Below are 18923 nucleotides of genomic sequence, written 5' to 3'. Positions count from 1 at the left end.
TGCCCGCAAATTATATACAATATCACAGAAATCAATTTTTTTGAGAGCGAGTGATAGAAAAGCAAGAGAGAGCGTGAGAGCGACCACGAGAGAGAGAGAGCGCGAGCGAGAGCGTGCCATTGCAGAGTGTTCCAAAATATATATAAAACGTACGTCACCCCAGACTACACTAAAGTGTACCCCTGCCTAATTGGGGTCAAAAATAATGACAGTGTTGCTCGCTGCACTGTTTGCAACAGTGACTTTTCCATTGCCCATGGTGGGTAAAGACTGTAAAAGACATGTTGAGGTGAGTTTAACAGTTGTCATTCGTTCATTAGCATAGCTAACGTTATTTAAACTAGCTGGCCAGCTGCTAAGGAGCTACTCTATTGCAGACATCCCAACTCTCCCGGAAGTCTCCCGCAAATTGATGGTGCTACCTCCCTGAAATGAGTTTTTGCAGGGTGGGATGCCTGCACAAAGCAAGAAACTCGAAAGAACCCAATTAAAAATAAATTGAAGACCAACACCCAATTCACAAGAGAAAGGACAAAAAACTCAAATCAGGCAAATAATAGAAGAGAGCAACAACCCTCTGAACCAAATTGAGTCCTCAGATCCACACCCCAGAGTAGGCCCAAAGCCTTGCTTATCAGTTCATCGCAGTCGCCGGCATGGAGCACAGCAGGCCGGGCAGTCTTCATGACCATGGAGAGAGAAGCAAACAGCGTGGGAGAGTGAGACAAATCGGCTGTCGCCTCAGATACTGACGCCCTGTCTTTCCTGGGCTGTAAGTAGTCTACAAATATTCCTACGTGATACAAGTAGTCTGAAATTATATTTGTGTTCAGCTTCTAGCCGTCTATCATAAACAAAAAAAAAAATTTGGAGGAAGCAATGCTTTTGGAAAATAATAGTTGACCAGTGTATCCTGCCCTGTCCCTAATTGCCTCATTTCTTCCCCTCATTCCTCTACCCTCCAAAGAGTATACATCTATTTTTTTTTGAGTCATTTGTTAACAGAGAACAAGCCTTTCTAGGAATTATCCCTTAATCCCTTCTGGAGGGCTTCCAATTATATTGTAAAATAGGGAATCTATATTATACATGGCTAAATAAGGAGACCAGAACACTCAGGTCTCTGTCTGAGGGCACCAGTACCGACTCTCATCACCATACTACCTCTAAAGTGGAAAAATTACTGTCATGGGAAAGCAGCATCCATCATCAGAGACCCCCACCACCCAGGCCATTCTCTCTTCTCGCTGCTGCCATCAGGTAGAAGGTACACGAGCCACAGCTCTTGCACCACCAGGTTCAAGAACAGTTCCTACCCCTCAACCATCCGGCTCTTGAACAAAATAGTTCAATAGTTCCACTTAATATCAGAGAATGTGTACAATATACAACCTGGAATTCTTATTCTCTGCAGAAGAATCAGAAGAAACCCCAAATTAACGACAGAGAAGGAAGGGGAGGTGGGGTGGCGTTGCTGGTTAAAGAAGAGATTAATGCAATAGAAAGGAAGGACATAAGCCGGGAAGATGTGGAATCAGTATGGGTAGAGCTGCGTAACACTAAGGGGCAGAAGACGCTGGTGGGAGTTGTGTACAGGCCACCTAACAGTAGTAGTGAGGTCAGAGATGGTATTAAACAGGAAATTAGAAATGTGTGCAATAAAGGAACAGCAGTTATAATGGGTGACTTCAATCTACATGCAGATTGGGTGAACCAAATTGGTAAAGGTGCTGAGGAAGAGGATTTCTTGGAATGTATGCGGGATGGTTTTTTGAACCAACATGTCGAGGAACCAACTAGAGAGCAGGCTATTCTGGACTGGGTTTTGAGCAATGAGGAAGGGTTAATTAGCGATCTTGTCGTGAGAGGCCCCTTGGGTAAGAGTGACCATAATATGGTGGAATTCTTCATTAAGATGGAGAGTGACATAGTTAATTCAGAAACAAAGGTTCTGAACTTAAAGAGGGGTAACTTTGAAGGTATGAGACGTGAATTAGCTAAGATAGACTGGCAAATGACACTTAAAGGATTGACGGTGGATATGCAATGGCAAGCATTTAAAGGTTGCATGGATGAACTACAACAATTGTTCATCCCAGTTTGGCAAAAAAATAAATCAAGGAAGGTAGTGCACCCGTGGCTGACAAGCGAAATTAGGGATAGTATCAATTCCAAAGAAGAAGCATACAAATTAGCCAGAGAAAGTGGCTCACCTGAGGACTGGGAGAAATTCAGAGTTCAGCAGAGGAGGACAAAGGGCTTAATTAGGAAGGGGAAAAAAGATTATGAGAGAAAACTGGCAGGGAACATAAAAACGGACTGTAAAAGCTTTTATAGATATGTAAAAAGGAAAAGACTGGTAAAGACAAATGTAGGTCCCCTGCAGACAGAAACAGGTGAAAATTGATTATGGGGAGCAAGGACATGGCAGACCAATTGAATAATTACTTTGCTTCTGTCTTCACTAAGGAGGACATAAATAATCTTCCAGAAATAGTAGGGGACAGAGGGTCCAGTGAGATGGAGGAACTGAGCGAAATACATGTTAGTAGGGAAGTGGTGTTAGGTAAATTGAAGGGATTGAAGGCAGATAAATCTCCAGGGCCAGATGGTCTGCATCCTGGAGTGCTTAAGGAAGTAGCCCAAGAAGTAGTGGATGGATCAGTGATAATTTTTCAAAACTCATTAGATTCTGGACTAGTTCCTGAGGATTGGAGGGTGGCTAATGTAACTCCACTTTTTAAAAAAGGAGGGAGAGAGAAACCGGGGAATTATAGACCGGTTAGCCTAACGTCGGTGGTGGGGAAACCGCTGGAGTCAGTTATCAAGGATGTGATAACAGCACATTTGGAAAGCGGTGAAATGATCGGACAAAGTCAGCATGGATTTGTGAAAGGAAAATCATGTCTGACGAATCTCATAGAATTTTTGGAGGATGTAACTAGTAGAGTGGATAGGGGAGAACCAGTGGATGTGGTATATTTGGATTTTCAAAAGGCTTTTGACAAGGTCCCACACAGGAGATTAGTGTGCAAACTTAAAGCACACGGTATTGGGGGTAAGGTATTGGTGTGGGTGGAGAATTGGTTAGCAACAGGAAGCAAAGAGTGGGAATAAACGGGACCTTTTCAGAATGGCAGGCATTGACTAGTGGGGTACCGCAAGGCTCAGTGCTGGGACTCCAGTTGTTTACAATATATATTAATGACTTGGATGAGGGAATTAAATGCAGCATCTCCAAGTTTGCGGATGACACGAAGCTGGGTGGCAGTGTTAGCGGTGAGGAGGATGCTAAGAGGATGCAGGGTGACTTGGATAGGTTGGGTGAGTGGGCAAATTCATGGCAGATGCAATTTAATGTGGATAAATGTGAAGTTATCCACTTTGGTGGCAAAAATAGGAAAACAGATTATTATCTGAATGGTGGCCGATTAGGAAAAGGGGAGGGTCATTATACACCAGTCATTGAAAGTGGGCATGCAGGTACAGCAGGCGGTGAAAAAGGCGAATGGTATGCTGGCATTTATAGCGAGAGGATTCGAGTACAGGAGCAGGGAGGTACTACTGCGGTTGTACAAGGCCTTGGTGAGACCACACCCGGAGTATTGTGTGCAGTTTTGGTTCCCTAATCTGAGGAAAGACATCCTTGCCATAGAGGGAGTACAAAGAAGGTTCACCAGATTGATTCCTGGGATGGCAGGACTTTCATATGAAGAAAGACTGGATGAACTGGGCTTGTACTCGTTGGAATTTAGAAGATTGAGGGGGGATCTGATTGAAACGTATAAGATCCTAAAGGGATTGGACAGGCTCGATGCAGGAAGATTGTTCCTGATGTTGGGGAAGTCCAGAACGAGGGGCCACAGTTTGAGGATAGAGGGGAAGCCTTTTAGGACCGAGATTAGGAAAAACTTCTTCACACAGAGAGTGGTGAATCTGTGGAATTCTCTGCCACAGGAAACAGTTGAGGCCAGTTCATTGGCTATATTTAAGAGGGTGTTAGATATGGCCCTTGTGGCTACGGGGTTCAGGGGGTATGGAGGGAAGGCTGGGGCGGGGTTCTGAGTTGGAGGATCAGCCATTATCATAAGAAATGGCGGTGCAGGCTCGAAGGGCCGAATGGCCTACTCCTGCACCTATTTTCTACGTTTCTAAAACCTAAGAACCCCAATAACCCTGCCTCCTCCCCATGCACAAACAGCACCTACCCTGCCCCCTCCCCCAACTTATTCCAGCATTGGGCATCAGCATTCCCACCTCCCACCCTGCCAGCAACAGCAAAGCCCCCGAACAGAAACCATGGTCTACAGTCCATCCAAAACTAACTGTCCACTGCAACGTTTCAACGTCACCAACTAGGGAGAGATGGATATCGCTCCTTCCGTAGCGACAGGGGAGACAACAGTCATTCTGGAGCGTTGCTTTTATTTGGAGTCTCCCTGCTCGAGAGTCGGAGAGAGAGAGAGAACGAGAGAGAGAGAGAGAGAGAGAGAGAGAGATACGGATAGATAGATAGATCAATCACTGAGTGCAGATCCTTGTGCCAGCCACTCGCGCTGTCATCGATGTTCCGGCTCCCGCTATGCTTCAGTTCACGACACCGGCAAGAATTCATGTCCACAGGGCCACGCAAGGCCCCCAAGGCACCAGAGGGGATAACTACGCTCATTTGTCCCATCACTGAAATGTTCCCACAACCAATGATCTCACTTTAAGGATTCTTTATCTCATTATCTGAAGTTCCTGCTATTTATATTTGCATTTGCGCAGTTTGCTGTTTTCTGCACTCTGGTTGATCTTTCATTGATCCTGTTATAGTTACTATTCTGTAGATTTGCTGAGTATGCCCGCAGGAAAATGAATCTCAGGGTTGTACATGGGGACGTATACAGGTCCTCTGAAAATAAAATTTACTTACGAACTTTGTTCTTGAACTTTTTTTGATATCTCAAGGGCATCATCAAATAAAGCCCAGCTCCAGCCACCAAAGAAATCAAGTCACGTCCAACTGATACACGGCATGATTGGGTGGTTAAGAAGGTGTGTGGTGTGTTGGCCTTCATTAGTCGGGGAATTGACTTCAGGAGCCACATGGTAACGTTACCAGTCTATACAACCCTGGTTAGTCCACACTTGAGAGTATTGTGTTCAGTTCTGGTCACCTCATTATTGGAAGGATGTGGAAGCTTTAGAGAGGCTGCAGAGGAGATTTACCAGGATGCTGCCTGGTTTGGAGGGCATGTCTTATGACAATGGGTCGAGCAAACTAAGGCTTTCCTCTTTGAAGCAAAAGAGGATGAGAGGTGACTTTATGGAGATATACAAAATGATAAGAGGAACAAATCAAGTGGACGGCCAGAGACTTTGTCCCAAAGGGAAATGGCTTGTATGAGGGGACACAGTTTTAAGGTGACTGGAGGAAAGAACAGGGGAGATATCAGAGACAGATTATCTACACAGAGTCGCGGGTACGTGGAATGCACTGCCAGTGGTGGGGGTAGAAGCATATACATTAATGGCATTTAAGAAACTTTTAGATAGACACATGGATAAAAGAAGAATAGAGGGTATGCAGGAGGAAATGGTTAGATTGATCTTAGAGTAAAAAGCCAACACAACATCATGGGCTGAAAGGCGTGTCCTTTGTTATATGCCTCTCCCTGCCCTCTTCCCACTCTCAGTCCACAATAGAGACCCATATCAGAACCAGGTTTATCATCACTCACATCATGGTTTGCTTTTCCTTTGTGGCAGCAGCAACGCGCGCCGATGACCTTTGCAAAAGAGGTCACTGAATGTTACCATATACTACCTCAAGGTTCACGTTCTTGCAGCCATTTACAGGAAAAAAGAAATATAATTCGAATTTACAAAAGCAGACAAAGACCGCCAAACAACCAATGTGCAAAAAAAGAGAAACTCTACAAATAAAAAATAAATAATACTGAGAACATGAGTTACTAGGAGTTCTTGCAAGTGAGTCTGTGGGTCACAGAATCAGTTCAGAGTTGAGGTGAGTGAAGTTATCTATGCCGTTTTGAGGGCCTGATGGTCAAAGTCAGAGTAAAACATATTACCCGAGTATGTATTTATTATCATATACTGCCTCGAGATTCACTTTCTTGAAGGCAGTTACAGGAAAATAAAGAAATATGATAGATTTTACAAAAATCTACAAATAAAGCCCATGATTGACTCGATCTCTTGCCCATCTCATTGATTAAAGCACAGAGGGAGATTGACATCACTGAGGTGAGTGTTCAACACTGTCTACCCGCCTCTGGCTCTCTGCTGCCGAAGGAGGGTGGCTACATGTGACAGTCTCTCTCTCCCTCTCTCTCACTGCTCCCAAAGGAAGGTCCCGGCGTTCCAATGGTCTCTGTCCCTCGATGGTGCTGGAGCAAGGTTTATTGGCGTGGTTTGTGGATTGGACTGTAGTTCACATTATGATGTGTTACTGGTCATTTCTTTTCCTTTTGCTATTTTTGTGCAACTTTAGGATTGGGGCGGCCTGCAGATAATGAACACTGAGCAGAGCTGAATATGGGTTCTTTCAACTTGGTGTTTCTATATTCGCCGTTTTCACTCATGATTTTCTTGCTACTTTGCACAATTTGTTTTTTTGCGAGGGTGGGGGTGGGATGTATCTCTTTCAACGTATTCCATGGCTTTGCTTGTTTTGTGAGGACGACAGCTCCCAGGGAAGTATACTGCATATGAACCGTGAATCCTTGAAGACTGACAAGCAACAAATGTGAAAAAGACAAACCTTGCAAATAAAAGCAACTGATGGTAGACTTCTGAAGAGGGAAGCCAGAGGTCCATGAGCCAGTAATCATCCGAGGATCAGAGATGGACAGGGTCAGCAACTTTAAATTCCTGGGTGTTACTATTCAGAGGGTCTGTCGGGGACCCAGCAGATAAATGCAATAATAAAAAAGCACAGCAGCACCTCTACTTCCTTAGGAGCTTGAGAGGATTTGGTATGTTGACTGGCTGCATCACAGCTTGGTATGGAAACATCAATGCCCTTCAATGGAAAATCCTAAAAAAGTAGCAGATTCTGCCCAGTACGTCACGGGTAAAGGCCTCCCCGCCATTGAGCAGATCTACATGAAACACTGTCATAGGAAAGCAGCACCCATCATCAGAGATCCCCAACACCCAGATTGTGCTATTTTCTCGCTGCTGCCATCAGGTAGAAGGTGCAAGAGCCTCAGGACTCACACCACCAGGTTCAGGAACAGTTACTACCCCTCAACCATCAGGCCCTTGAGCATAAGGGTATAAGTTATATAACCATGTAACAATTACAGCACGGAAACAGGCCATCTCGGCCCGTCTAGTCCGTGCCGAACTCCTACTCTCACCTAGTCCCACCGACCTGCACTCAGTCCATAACCCTCCATTCCTTTCCTGTCCATATATCTATCCAATTTGACTTTAAGCACAACATCAAATCTGCCTCAACCACTTCTGCTGGAAGCTCGTTCCACACAGCCACCACTCTCTGAGTAAAGAAGTTCCCCCTCATGTTACCCCTAAACTTTTCCCCTTTAACTCTCAACTCATGTCCTCTTGTTCCACTCTCAATGGAAAAAGCCTATCCACGTCAACTCTATCTATCCCCCTCATAATTTTAAATACCTCTATCAAATTCCCTCTCAACCTTCTATGCTCCAAAGAATAAAGACCCAACTTGTTCAACCTTTCTCTGTAACTTAGGTGATGAAACCCAGGTACCATTCTAGTAAATCTTCTCTGTACTCTCTCTATTTTGTTGACATCTTTCCTATAATTCGGTGACCAAAACTGTACACAATACTCCAAATTTGGCCTTACCAATGCCTTGTACAATTTCAACATTACATCCCAACTCTTATACTCAATGCTCTGATTTATAAAGGCCAGCATACCAAAAGCTTTCTTCACCACCCTATCCACATGAGATTCCACCTTTAGGGAACTATACACCATTATTCCTAGATCCCTCTGTTTTACTGCATTCTTCAATGCCCTACCATTTACCATGTATGTCCTATTTTGATTAGTCCTACCAAAATGTAGCACCTCACATTTATCAGCATTAAACTCCATCTGCCATCTTTCAGCCCACTCTTCTAACTGGCCTAAATCTCTCTGCATGCTTTGAAAACCTACTTCATTATCCACAACTCCACCTATCTTAGTATCATCTGCATACTCACTCATCCAATTTACCACCCCTTATTAATGTATATCCAGATCATTAATGTATATGACAAATAACATTGGACCCAGTACAGATCCCTGAGGCACACCACTAGTCATCGGCCTCCAATCTGACAAACAGTTATCCATCACCACTCTCTGGCGTCTCCCATCCAGCCACTGCTGAATCCATTTTTAATATTCAATATTAATACCTAACGATTGAACCTTCCTAACCAACCTTCCACATGGGACCTTGTCAAAGGCCTTACTGAAATCCATATAGACAACATCCACCGCTTTACCCTCGTCAACTTTCCTAGTAACCTCTTCAAAAAATTCAATAAGATTTGTCAAACATGACCTTCCATGCACAAATCCATGTTGACTGTTCCTAATCAGACCCTGTCTATCCAGAAAATTATATATACCATCTCTAAGAATACTTTCCATCAAATTACCCACCACTGACGTCAAACTCACAGGCCAATAATTGCTAGGTTTACTCTTAGAACCTTTTTTAAACAATGGAACAATATGAGCAATACGCCAATCTTCCGGCACCATCCCCGTTTCTAATGACATTTGAAATATTTCTGTCAGAGCCCCTGCTATTTCCACACTAACTTCCCTCAAGGTCCTAGGGAATATCCTGTCAGGACCCGGAGACTTATCCACTGCTATATTCCTTAAAAGCTCCAGTACTTCCTCTTCTTTAATCATCATAGTTTCCGTAACTTTCCTACCTGTTTCCCTTACCTTACACAATTCAATATCCTTCTCCTTAGTGAATACTGAAGAAAAGAAATTGTTCAGAATCTCCCCCATCTCTTTTGGCTCCACACATAGCTGTCCACTCTGATTCTCTAAGGGACCAATTTTATCCATCACTATCCTTTTGTTATTAATATAACTGTAGAAACCCTTGGGATTTATTTTCACCTTACTTGCCAAAGCAGCCTCATATCTTCTTTCAGATTTTCTAATTTCTTTCTTAAGATTCTTTTTATATTCTTTATATTCCTTGAGCACCTCATTTACTCCACGCTGCCTATATTTATTGTAGATATCTCTCTTTTTTCGAACCAAGTTTCCAATATCCCTTGAAAACCATGGCTCTCTCAAACTTTTAACCTTTCCTTTCAACCTAACAGGAACATAAAGATTCTGTACTCTCAAAACTTCACCTTTAAATGACCTCCATTTCTCTATTACATTCTTCCCATAAAACAAATTGTCCCAATCCACTCCTCCTAAATCCTTTCGCATCTCCTCAAAGTTAGCCTTTCTCTAATCAAAAATCTCAACCCTGGGTCCAGACCTATCCTTCTCCAGAATTATATTGAAACTAATAGCATTGTGATCACTGGACCCGAAGTGCTCCCGAACACTTAGTTCACTCACTTGTCCATCTATTGAGTTGTTCCCACAACCAATGATTTCACTTTAGAAACTCCTTATCTCATTATCTCATGTTCTCATTATTTATTGCTATTTATTTATATTTGCATTTACACAGTTTGTTGCCTTCTGCACTCTGGTTTATCTGTCATTGATCCTGTTAGAGTTACTATTCTACAGATTTGTAGAGTTTGCCTGCAGGAAAGTGAAACTCAGGGTTGTATGTGGGGACATATAAGGACTTGAATAATAAATTTATTTTGAACTTTAAATACTAAGAATACGGAATTGCAAAGAGATCAGGGCTGATGCAGTCTCACCACAGCCCTATGAAGTTGCATCAAAACTTAGCTAATTTTAAACTTCATACCCTTTACATCAAAGAATAATGCTCCAGGGTTGTAGCACTGGGACAAGTTACAGAAGAGTGTAGTGTTGCTAAGAAACAGAGTTATTGTTGGAATACTTACTTCTGTGTTTTGGCCACAGGAGGTAAACATAATCTGTAAAATAAAGTGTGATACTTAGAGATTCAATTAATGAGTGGTCAGTCCTCAAAAATAAACCAGCCCCAACCCACCACCCTGCCTGCCAAGAGGGACGGACTGAGTGCCTGACCTGCAGATAATTTCCTCGCTCCTCGTCACTCTGTAGGTCCAACAGATCATCGATGTTCACCTCCTCTGGCATCTTGTCTGTCTGCAGAGAGAAAAATTCAACTTAGCCTTGTTCTGTTTGCCCCCTTCCCACAATCCCTGGGAATTCACCTCAGGGTCACCCAGACCAGAACCCCCAAAAGATTTTGCAACAAATCACATTGGGCAACAAAGATTTTGCTTCCTGAATACTTAAGGGTGTACCGATGGATTTTGGACTGCTGATCTTGAAAATCACAATGAAATTTCCTGATCACACACTATATTTTTAATCACCAATATTTGCTATTTCAGTTCATAATTGAAGTGAGAATAACTGATGCCAAGATCAAAGAAAGCATTTTTGTTGGTCCACAAATCAAACAGGTCATCAATGACAGGCAATTTGAAGAACTTCTAGTGGGACCAGAGAACATTTCATGGAAGGCATTCAAGATGTTGTTGAAAGTTTTCTTGGCAACTACACAGCATCAAACTACATGCAGCTGGTTGACAACATGCTTCAAGCATATAAAACTGTGACGTGCAACATGTCACTAAAGATTCATTTTCTGCATTCCCATTTAGACTTCTTCACTGCCAATCTTGGCACTGTCAGTGACGAGCATGGTGAAAGGTTTCACCAGGACACTGCCATCATGGAGAAACAGTATCAGGGCAACTGGAATATATCAAAGCTCGCTGATTATTGTTGGACCAGACACTGAGCACAAATGAAAAACATTAACAAAACATCTTTAGCTTATTTAAAATATTGCAAAGCATGAGCACCGTTATGCAATTAAATGGATTATATTCAATAAAAGTTAATTGCTTGTTTCTCCAAATTCCTACATGATACAAGGAGCCTGGAAGTATATTTGTGTTCAGCTTCAAGTAGTCTATCAGAGAAAAAAAAATCTGAGAAGGCACCACTTGAGAAAAATTTGTTGTCCAGTGTTACCTGGAGTCTTGGGATCATACCTAAGCTTCTAGCGGGTAACCGAGACCCACATCACTCTCCTTCTGCACGAATACAATGTTACGTATCCGCGTGGCAAAGTAATTTTTATTATCAAAGTACGTATATGTCACCATTTACAACCCTGTCATTCATTTTCCTGTGGGCAAACTCAGCAAATCTACAGAAGAGTGACTATAACAAGATCAATGAAAAATCAACCAGAGTGCAGAAGACAACAAACTATGCACGGGGGAAATATAAATAAAAAGCAATAAATAATGAGAACATCGCTGTCTGAGGCCTAATCCTCACACATACAAGCATGCACACAAATAGGATATGAGTGAAACATCAAGTCCTACAGTGAAATACAGAGCACGCAGAACAAGCCCACACGGTCACGGGGAGAACACACAAACTTATTACAGACAGCAGCGGAATCGAACCCAGGTCACTAGCGCTGCAACGCTGTCACCTTTCGGCGCGATACGGCAGACTCCGGGCGGGCATCTGAAGCGATGCGCGATCTGCTGCAAGAACTCAGTGGGCTGAGCAGTATCTGTTGGGATGGAGAGGGAAGGAATTGTCAGCCTTTCAATCCAAAACGTCGGCAATCCCTCCAACCCCCACAGATGCTGCTCGACCCACTGAGTTCTTGCAGCAAATTGTGAGGGGTAAGTTTTTTTACTCAGAGAGTGGTGGATGTCTGGAATGTGCTGACTGATATGGTGGTGGAGGCAAATACATGAGAGACTTTTAAGAGATATTTGGCTAGACACATGGATGTGAGGAAGATGGAGGGATATGGACATGGTGCAGGTAGGAAGGATTAGTGTTTGTGCGTTTTTGATTTGCTTTTTAGCTGGTTCAGCTAAAGGGCCTGTTCAGGACTGTGCTATCCTATGTTCTGTGTTCTACAGAGAAACTAATAACAGCTCCAAAGACTTCATCCCTGGAGAGAATTTTCGATGGGCTACACGTGGAGACGACGTGAAAGACTGGCCCAGAGTAGAGGACTCTGGCGAACTGCCGTCGGTAGCCGATGCCGCAGTAGAAGTGATGGGGCTTCAGTAAGTAAGAAATTCACTTCTGATGCAAACCATCAAACACGAAGCAGCTCCAAGAAATTTTAGAAGCATGAAATAGATGCCATCTACGAACCCCTAAGAGCTGAAGAAGTGCGAGCCAATAGAATTCAAAGGTCAACTGAAGGGGTAGCCAATCAGGACAGGCTGTGAGGAGGTAGTGGTCTACTTGCTACACCATTGTAATGTTCTGTATTATTTCAGAATATTGAGCAGATATATAGGCCCTTCGGCCCAACAGATTGTGCTGACCTATTAACTTACTAAGATCAATGCAACTCTTCTCTCCTACATAGCCCTTTATCTTTCTTTCTAAGAGTCTCCCTAACATTCCTGCCACCACCAGCACCCGGGCAGCATGTTCCAAGCATTCAATACTGTGTGGAAAAATCTTACCTCTGACACTCCCATATACTTTCCTCCAATCACCTTAAAATTACACTCCTTGGTATTTAAAAACGCAAACAACAGGAATTCTGCAGATGCTGGAAATTCAAGCAACACACATCAAAGTCGCTGGTGAACGCAGCAGGCCAGGTCAGGACGAAGGGTCTCGGCCCGAAACGTCGACTGTACCTCTTCCTAGAGATGCTGCCTGGCCTGCTGCGTTCACCAGCAACTTTGATGTGTGTTGCTCCCTGGTATTGTCCATTTCCACCCGGGAAAAAGTCTCTGGCTGTCCTCTCGATCTGTGTCTCGTATCATTTTGGACACCTCTATCAAATCACCTCTCATCTTCCTTTTCTCCAAAGAGGAAAGGCAGAGCTCACTCAGGCTATCCTCACCAGACAAGCTGTCCAGTCCGGGTGGTGTCCAGAATCAAGATTACTATCACCGGCAGACGCTGTGAAATTTGTTGCTTTGCAGTAGCGGTACAATGCAATACCTAAAAACACATCATAAATTACAATAAGAAAAAAATATACAAAGTTAAATGCATGGTGCAGAAAGAGACCAAATATAGTGAGTTAGTGCTCGTGAGTTCATTGTCCATTTAGAAACCTGATGGCGGAGGGGAAACAGCTGTTCCTAAAATGTTGAGTGTGCCTCTTCCGGCTCCTGTCCCTCTTCTCTGATGGTAGCAGTGAGAAACGGTCAAGTGCTGGGTGATGGGAGTCCTTAATGATGGATGATGCCATTCTCCAGTGTCACCTTTTGGAGTTGTCCGTGACACCGCGGAGGCTGGAGCTCGTGATGGGGCTGACTGAGATTACAACTCCCTGTGGCTTTTTCTGATCCTGTGCAGTGGCCTCTGCATACCAGATGGTGATGCAACCAGTCAGAATGCTCTGCCACAGTACATCTGTAGAAATTTGCTGGAGCCAAGTGGATTGAATTCTGCACGTACAGCCTCAGGACTCACACCACCACGTTCAGTGACAGTGACGACCCCTCAGCCATCCGGCTTTTAAACCAAGGAGTGTAACTCCACTCACCCACAAACTGTGGACTCACTGTCAAAGACTTTTCATCTCATGTTTTCAATATTTATTGCTTATTTATTGACTCTTATCTTTTCTTTTCATTTTGTATTTGCGCAGTTTGTTGTCTTTTGCACAATGGCTGTTTATCTGTCTCTGTTGTGTGCATTCTTTCATTGATCCTATTATGGTTAGCATTCTACCATGGATTTATTGAGAATGCCCGCAAAATGATGAAACTCAAGGTTGTACAATATTGTGCGAAAGTCTTAGGAATATATATATATAGCTATATATGTGTTTCTTTCTATTTACTGTGAATGCCTGCAAGAGAGTGAATCTCAGAACAGTATATGGTGACACATCTGCCCTTGCCCCAAGCTTTTTAATGGATAACTCCAATGGTTAACTGTCTCTTTCTTAACCAGGTTCAATGGCCGCGTGTGCGATGACTTCGATGATGGAAACTGTGAAACATCCCTCACACCCCACCCGCCAAGCAGACTGCGTTGTGACACCAGCAGTTTAGTTTAATAGAGAACAGATGGGATTTCTGGCTACTCTTGCTTCTAGTTTGAGTACACATTTCCAGCCATACAACAATTAAATCAAGATGTTTTAAACAAATGAAATAGATCGCAATCAATCAAAAAAAACAGTGTTTCATTGTGTAAAATGCTCAGAGACACCTTGTACAGGTCTTTGTGTGTGTGATTACCATAGAAACAGAAAATAGGTGCAGGAGTAGGCCATTCGGCCCTTCGAGCCTGCACCACCATTCTGTATGATCATGGCTGATCATCCAACTCAGAACCCTGCACCAGCCTTCCCTCCATACCCCCTGATCCCCGTAGCCACAAGGGCCATATCTAACTCCCTCTTAAATATAGCCAATGAACTGGCCTCAACAGTTTCCTGTGGCAGAGAATTCCACAGATTCACCACTCTCTGTGTGAAGAAGTTTTTCCTAATCTCGGTCCTAAAAGGCTTCCCCTCTATCCTCAAACTGTGACCCCTCGTTCTGGACTTCCCCAACATCGGGAACAATCTTCCTGCATCTAGCCTGTCCAATCCCTTTAGGATCTTATACGTTTCAATCAGATCCCCCCTCAATCTTCTAAATTCAAACGAGTACAAGCCCAGTTGATCCAGTCTTTCATCATATGAAAGTCCTGCCGTCCCAGGAATCAATCCGGTTTCATCCTGAGCCGCATGTAGGTGGGTGCCCAAGTTCAACTTGTTCAATGGTTCAAGTTCAAATGGTTCAATTTAATATCAGAGAATGTATACAGTAAACAAACTGAAATCCTTACTCTTCAGACATCCACAAAACAAGAAACTCCATAGGATGAATGGTAGAAACATCAGAAGCCCAAAATACCCCTTCCTCCCTCCCCACCACTTGCTCCTGAAGCACCAGCCCTGCCTCCCCCACCATGCAGGCAACAGCAAAGCCCCAAAGAGTCATTGATCTAGAGACCATCAGAAATCACAGTCCATCCCAACACTTCAGTATCTCAAATAGGCTCTCGCTATCTCTCTCTCTCTCTCTCCAGCGAGGGAGAAAGATACCGCTCCTGCAACGACGAGAGCGGGAGACCAGCAGCTCGCTCTTCCGATGTTACAATCTTCTGCAGCGCTTGCCTGAGCCTGAAACTTGAGGCCTGACAGGCTCCCACTCTCCGTCAAGGAGAGAGAGTGAGATAACGCTGGAATGCAGCGGCCTTCTTCCGACAGCAGCGCACACTGCCTGCTGGCCCAAAGTCTTAGTCTCCCGTGGTGAAACTGGCGACAAACTAGGGTTGCTAAGTGGGCATATCAACTTGGAGCGGGAGTTGGCCATTTCTGACTGTGGATTCAGTTCTACCCACAAGCCTTATAGACTGAAAGACACAGGAGCAGAATTAGGCCATTCACCCTATCGAGTCTGCTCTGTAATTCCATCAAGGCTGATTTATTATTCCTCTCAACGCTATTCTCCTGCCTTCTCCCTGTAACATTTGACACTCTTACCAATCAAGAACCTATCAACCTCCTCTTTAAATATACTCAATAATTTGGCCTTCAAGTTAACGAGGCTGCTCCGCCATTTCATCATGGCTGATCCATTTTCCCTCTTAGCCCCAATCTCCTGCCCTCTCCCTGTACCCTTTCATGCCCTGACTAATCAAGAATCTGTCAACCTCTGCCTTAAATATACATAATGACCTGGCCTCCACAGCTGCCTGTAGCAATGAATTTCACAGATTCTCCACCCTCTGGCTAAAGAAATTCCTCCTCATCTCTGTTCTAAATGGATATCCCTCTATTCTGAGGCTGTGCCCTCTGGTCCTAGAACCCACTGTAGCAGATGTCCTCTCCACATCCACTTTATCTAGGACTTCCAATATTTAATAAGTTTCAATGAGATACCTCCTTAATCTTCTGAACTCCAGCGAGGACCAGCTGAGAGCCATCAAATGCTCCTCATACATTAACCTAGGATCATTCTTATGAACCTCTTCTGGACCCTCTCCAATGCTGCTGTTAGAGAGGATTTCTTTTTGGGTAGATGATTTGTTTACATTTAAATGACTTTGGCCACCAGACTTCTATTTTAACTGTTTGACAAAGGACTGTGGATTGAGTCCACCACAATGGGCTACCTAAAAGGTGTAAATACCAGATGCTTCTGGTGCCTGATGCTGTAGTTTCGAAGGCAGTATCACTTATACATTATAAATATTAATTGTCTTCTATGTTAGCACGGGAAATGCCAAATAAATGTATCGTAGACTTAACTTACATTCCTAAAGACTGTGGATACCAACCCAGACATGTTGGCGTCAGAAGGATGAAATCCAAAGGTGTGATGTTTGTACGTAGTTTCAAAAGGAAGCATTGTCTAAGTATTATACATCAAAGTTGCTGGTGAACGCAGCAGGCCAAGCAGCATCTATAGAAAGAGGTGCAGTCGACGTTTCAGGCCGAGACCCTTCGTCAGGACTAACTGAAGGAAGAGTGAGTAAGGGATTTGAAAGTTGGAGGGGGAGGGGGAGATCCAAAATGATAGGAGAAGACAGGAGGGGGAGGGATAGAGCCAAGAGCTGGACAGGTGATAGGCAAAAGGGGATATGAGAGGATCATGGGACAGGAGGTCCGGGAAGAAAGACAAGGGGGGGGGTGACCCAGAGGATGGGCAAGAGGTATATTCAGAGGGAGAAAAAGGAGAGTGAGAGAAAGAATGTGTGCATAAAAATGAGTAACAGATGGGGTACGAGGGGGAGGTGGGGCCTTAGCGGAAGTTAGAGAAGTCGATGTTCATGCCATCAGGTTGGAGGCTACCCAGACGCAATATAAGGTGTTGTTCCTCCAACCTGAGTGTGGCTTCATCTCCACAGTAGAGGAGGCCGTGGACAGACATGTCAGAATGGGAATGGGATGTGGAATTAAAATGTGTGGCCACTGGGAGATCCTGCTTTCTCTGGCGGACAGAGCGTAGATGTTCAGCAAAGCGGTCTCCCAGTCTGCGTCGGGTCTCACCAATATATAAAAGGCCACATCGGGAGCACCGGACGCAGTATATCACCCCAGTCGACTCACAGGTGAAGTGATGCCTCGACTGTTTGGGGCCCTGAATGGTGGTAAGGGAGGAAGTGTAAGGGCATGTGTAGCACTTGTTCCGCTTACACGGATAAGTGCCAGGAGGAAGATCAGTGGGGAGGGATGGGGGGGACGAATGGACAAGGGAGTTGTGTAGCAGGATCTCCCAGTGGCCACACATTTTAATTCCACATCCCGTTCCCATTCTGACAGCAGGATCTCCCAGTGGCCACACATTTTAATTCCACATCCCATTCCCATTCTGACATGTCTGTCCACGGCCTCCTCTACTGTGGAGATGAAGCCACACTCAGGTTGGAGGAACAACACCTTATATTCCGTCTGGGTAGCCTCCAACCTGATGGCATGAACATCGACTTCTCTAACTTCTGCTAAGGCCCCACCTCCCCCTCGTACCCCATCTGTTACTCATTTTTATGCACACATTCTTTCTCTCACTCTCCTTTTTCTTCCTCTGAATATACCTCTTGCCCATCCTCTGAGTCACCTCCCCCTGTCTTTCTTCCCGGACCTCCTGTCCCATGATCCTCTCGTATTCCCTTTTGCCTATAACCTGTCCAGCTCTCGGCTCTATCCCTCCCCCTCCTGTCTTCTCCTATCATTTTGGATCTCCCCCTCCCCCTCCAACTTTCAAATCCCTTACTCACTCTTCCTTCAGTTAGTCCTGACGAAGGGTCTCGGCCTGAAGGGTCTTGTTGGCAACACTTTTCTGAGGAAGTGGCTTGCCACTGCCTTCTTCTGGGCAGTGTCTTTGCAAGACGGGTGACCCCAGCCATTATCAATACTCTTCTGAGATTGTCTGCCTGGTGGCAGTGGTCACATAACCAGGATTTGTGATATGCACCGGCTGCTCATACGACCATCCACCACTTGCTCCTATGGCATCACGTGACCCAGATCGGGGTGGGGCTAAGGCTAAGCAGGTGCTACATCTTGCCCAAGGGTGACGGGCAGGTTAGCAGAGGGAAGGAGCACCTTACACTTCCTTTGGTACTCCACCCCACCACTCAGAATCAGTACAAGGAGAAACAACATCAGAAATCAGAATAAAGTACTACAGCTGGAGAGAAAGTACAGTGTTGGTAGACAATAAGGTCAATCAACAGCATCGCACACAATAGAGATGTGGCAGATGTCGTAAATCTTGAGCAACACACACAAAACACTGGAGGAACTCAGCAGGTCAGGCAGCATTGATGGAAATGATAAGCAGTCGACATTTCAGGCTGAGTGCAATGCAGGTAAACGATAAAGTGCAAGATCATAATGAGGGAGATTGTCAGGCCAAGCATCAATATTATTGTACAAAAGGTCCAATCAGGGGTCTGACACCAGCGGGACAGAAACTGTTCTTGAGCCTGGAGGCAATCAAGGCCATTTGGGCAAGACCCTTAACAGTGTTGCTGAGCAGAGAGATCTTGGGGTCCAAGCTCATAGCTCCTTGAATATGGCTGCATGGCTCAAAATGGTTAAGGAGGCTCATGGAATACTTGCTCTTACTAGTCAAGGCATTGAGTTCAAAACTCAAGAGGTTATGTTGCAACTTTATAAAACTCTGGTTAGGCCACATCTGGAGTCTTATATTACAATTCTAGTTGCCCCACTATAGCAAGGATGTTGAGGC

The 18923-nt window shown here is 44.4% G+C and overlaps 1 protein-coding gene across 1 annotated transcript in view; it reads right to left on the bottom strand.

The window, feature by feature from the left end:
* Positions 1 to 18923, bottom strand: part of ppp1r14ab (protein phosphatase 1, regulatory (inhibitor) subunit 14Ab) — a 101703-nt gene that overhangs the window by 24641 nt on the left and 58139 nt on the right. Inside the window, exons 2-3 of the mRNA XM_063063596.1 lie at positions 10210 to 10290; positions 10062 to 10094 (exon numbers count right to left, since the gene is read on the bottom strand). Of these exons, the coding sequence (XP_062919666.1) occupies positions 10062 to 10094; positions 10210 to 10290 (114 nt within the window). The remainder of the gene's footprint in view (positions 1 to 10061; positions 10095 to 10209; positions 10291 to 18923) is intronic.

Source organism: Mobula hypostoma, chromosome 12 (assembly GCF_963921235.1).
Source record: "Mobula hypostoma chromosome 12, sMobHyp1.1, whole genome shotgun sequence".
Classification (NCBI taxonomy): domain Eukaryota; kingdom Metazoa; phylum Chordata; class Chondrichthyes; order Myliobatiformes; family Myliobatidae; genus Mobula; species Mobula hypostoma.
This window is presented reverse-complemented; position numbering and strand designations above follow the sequence as displayed.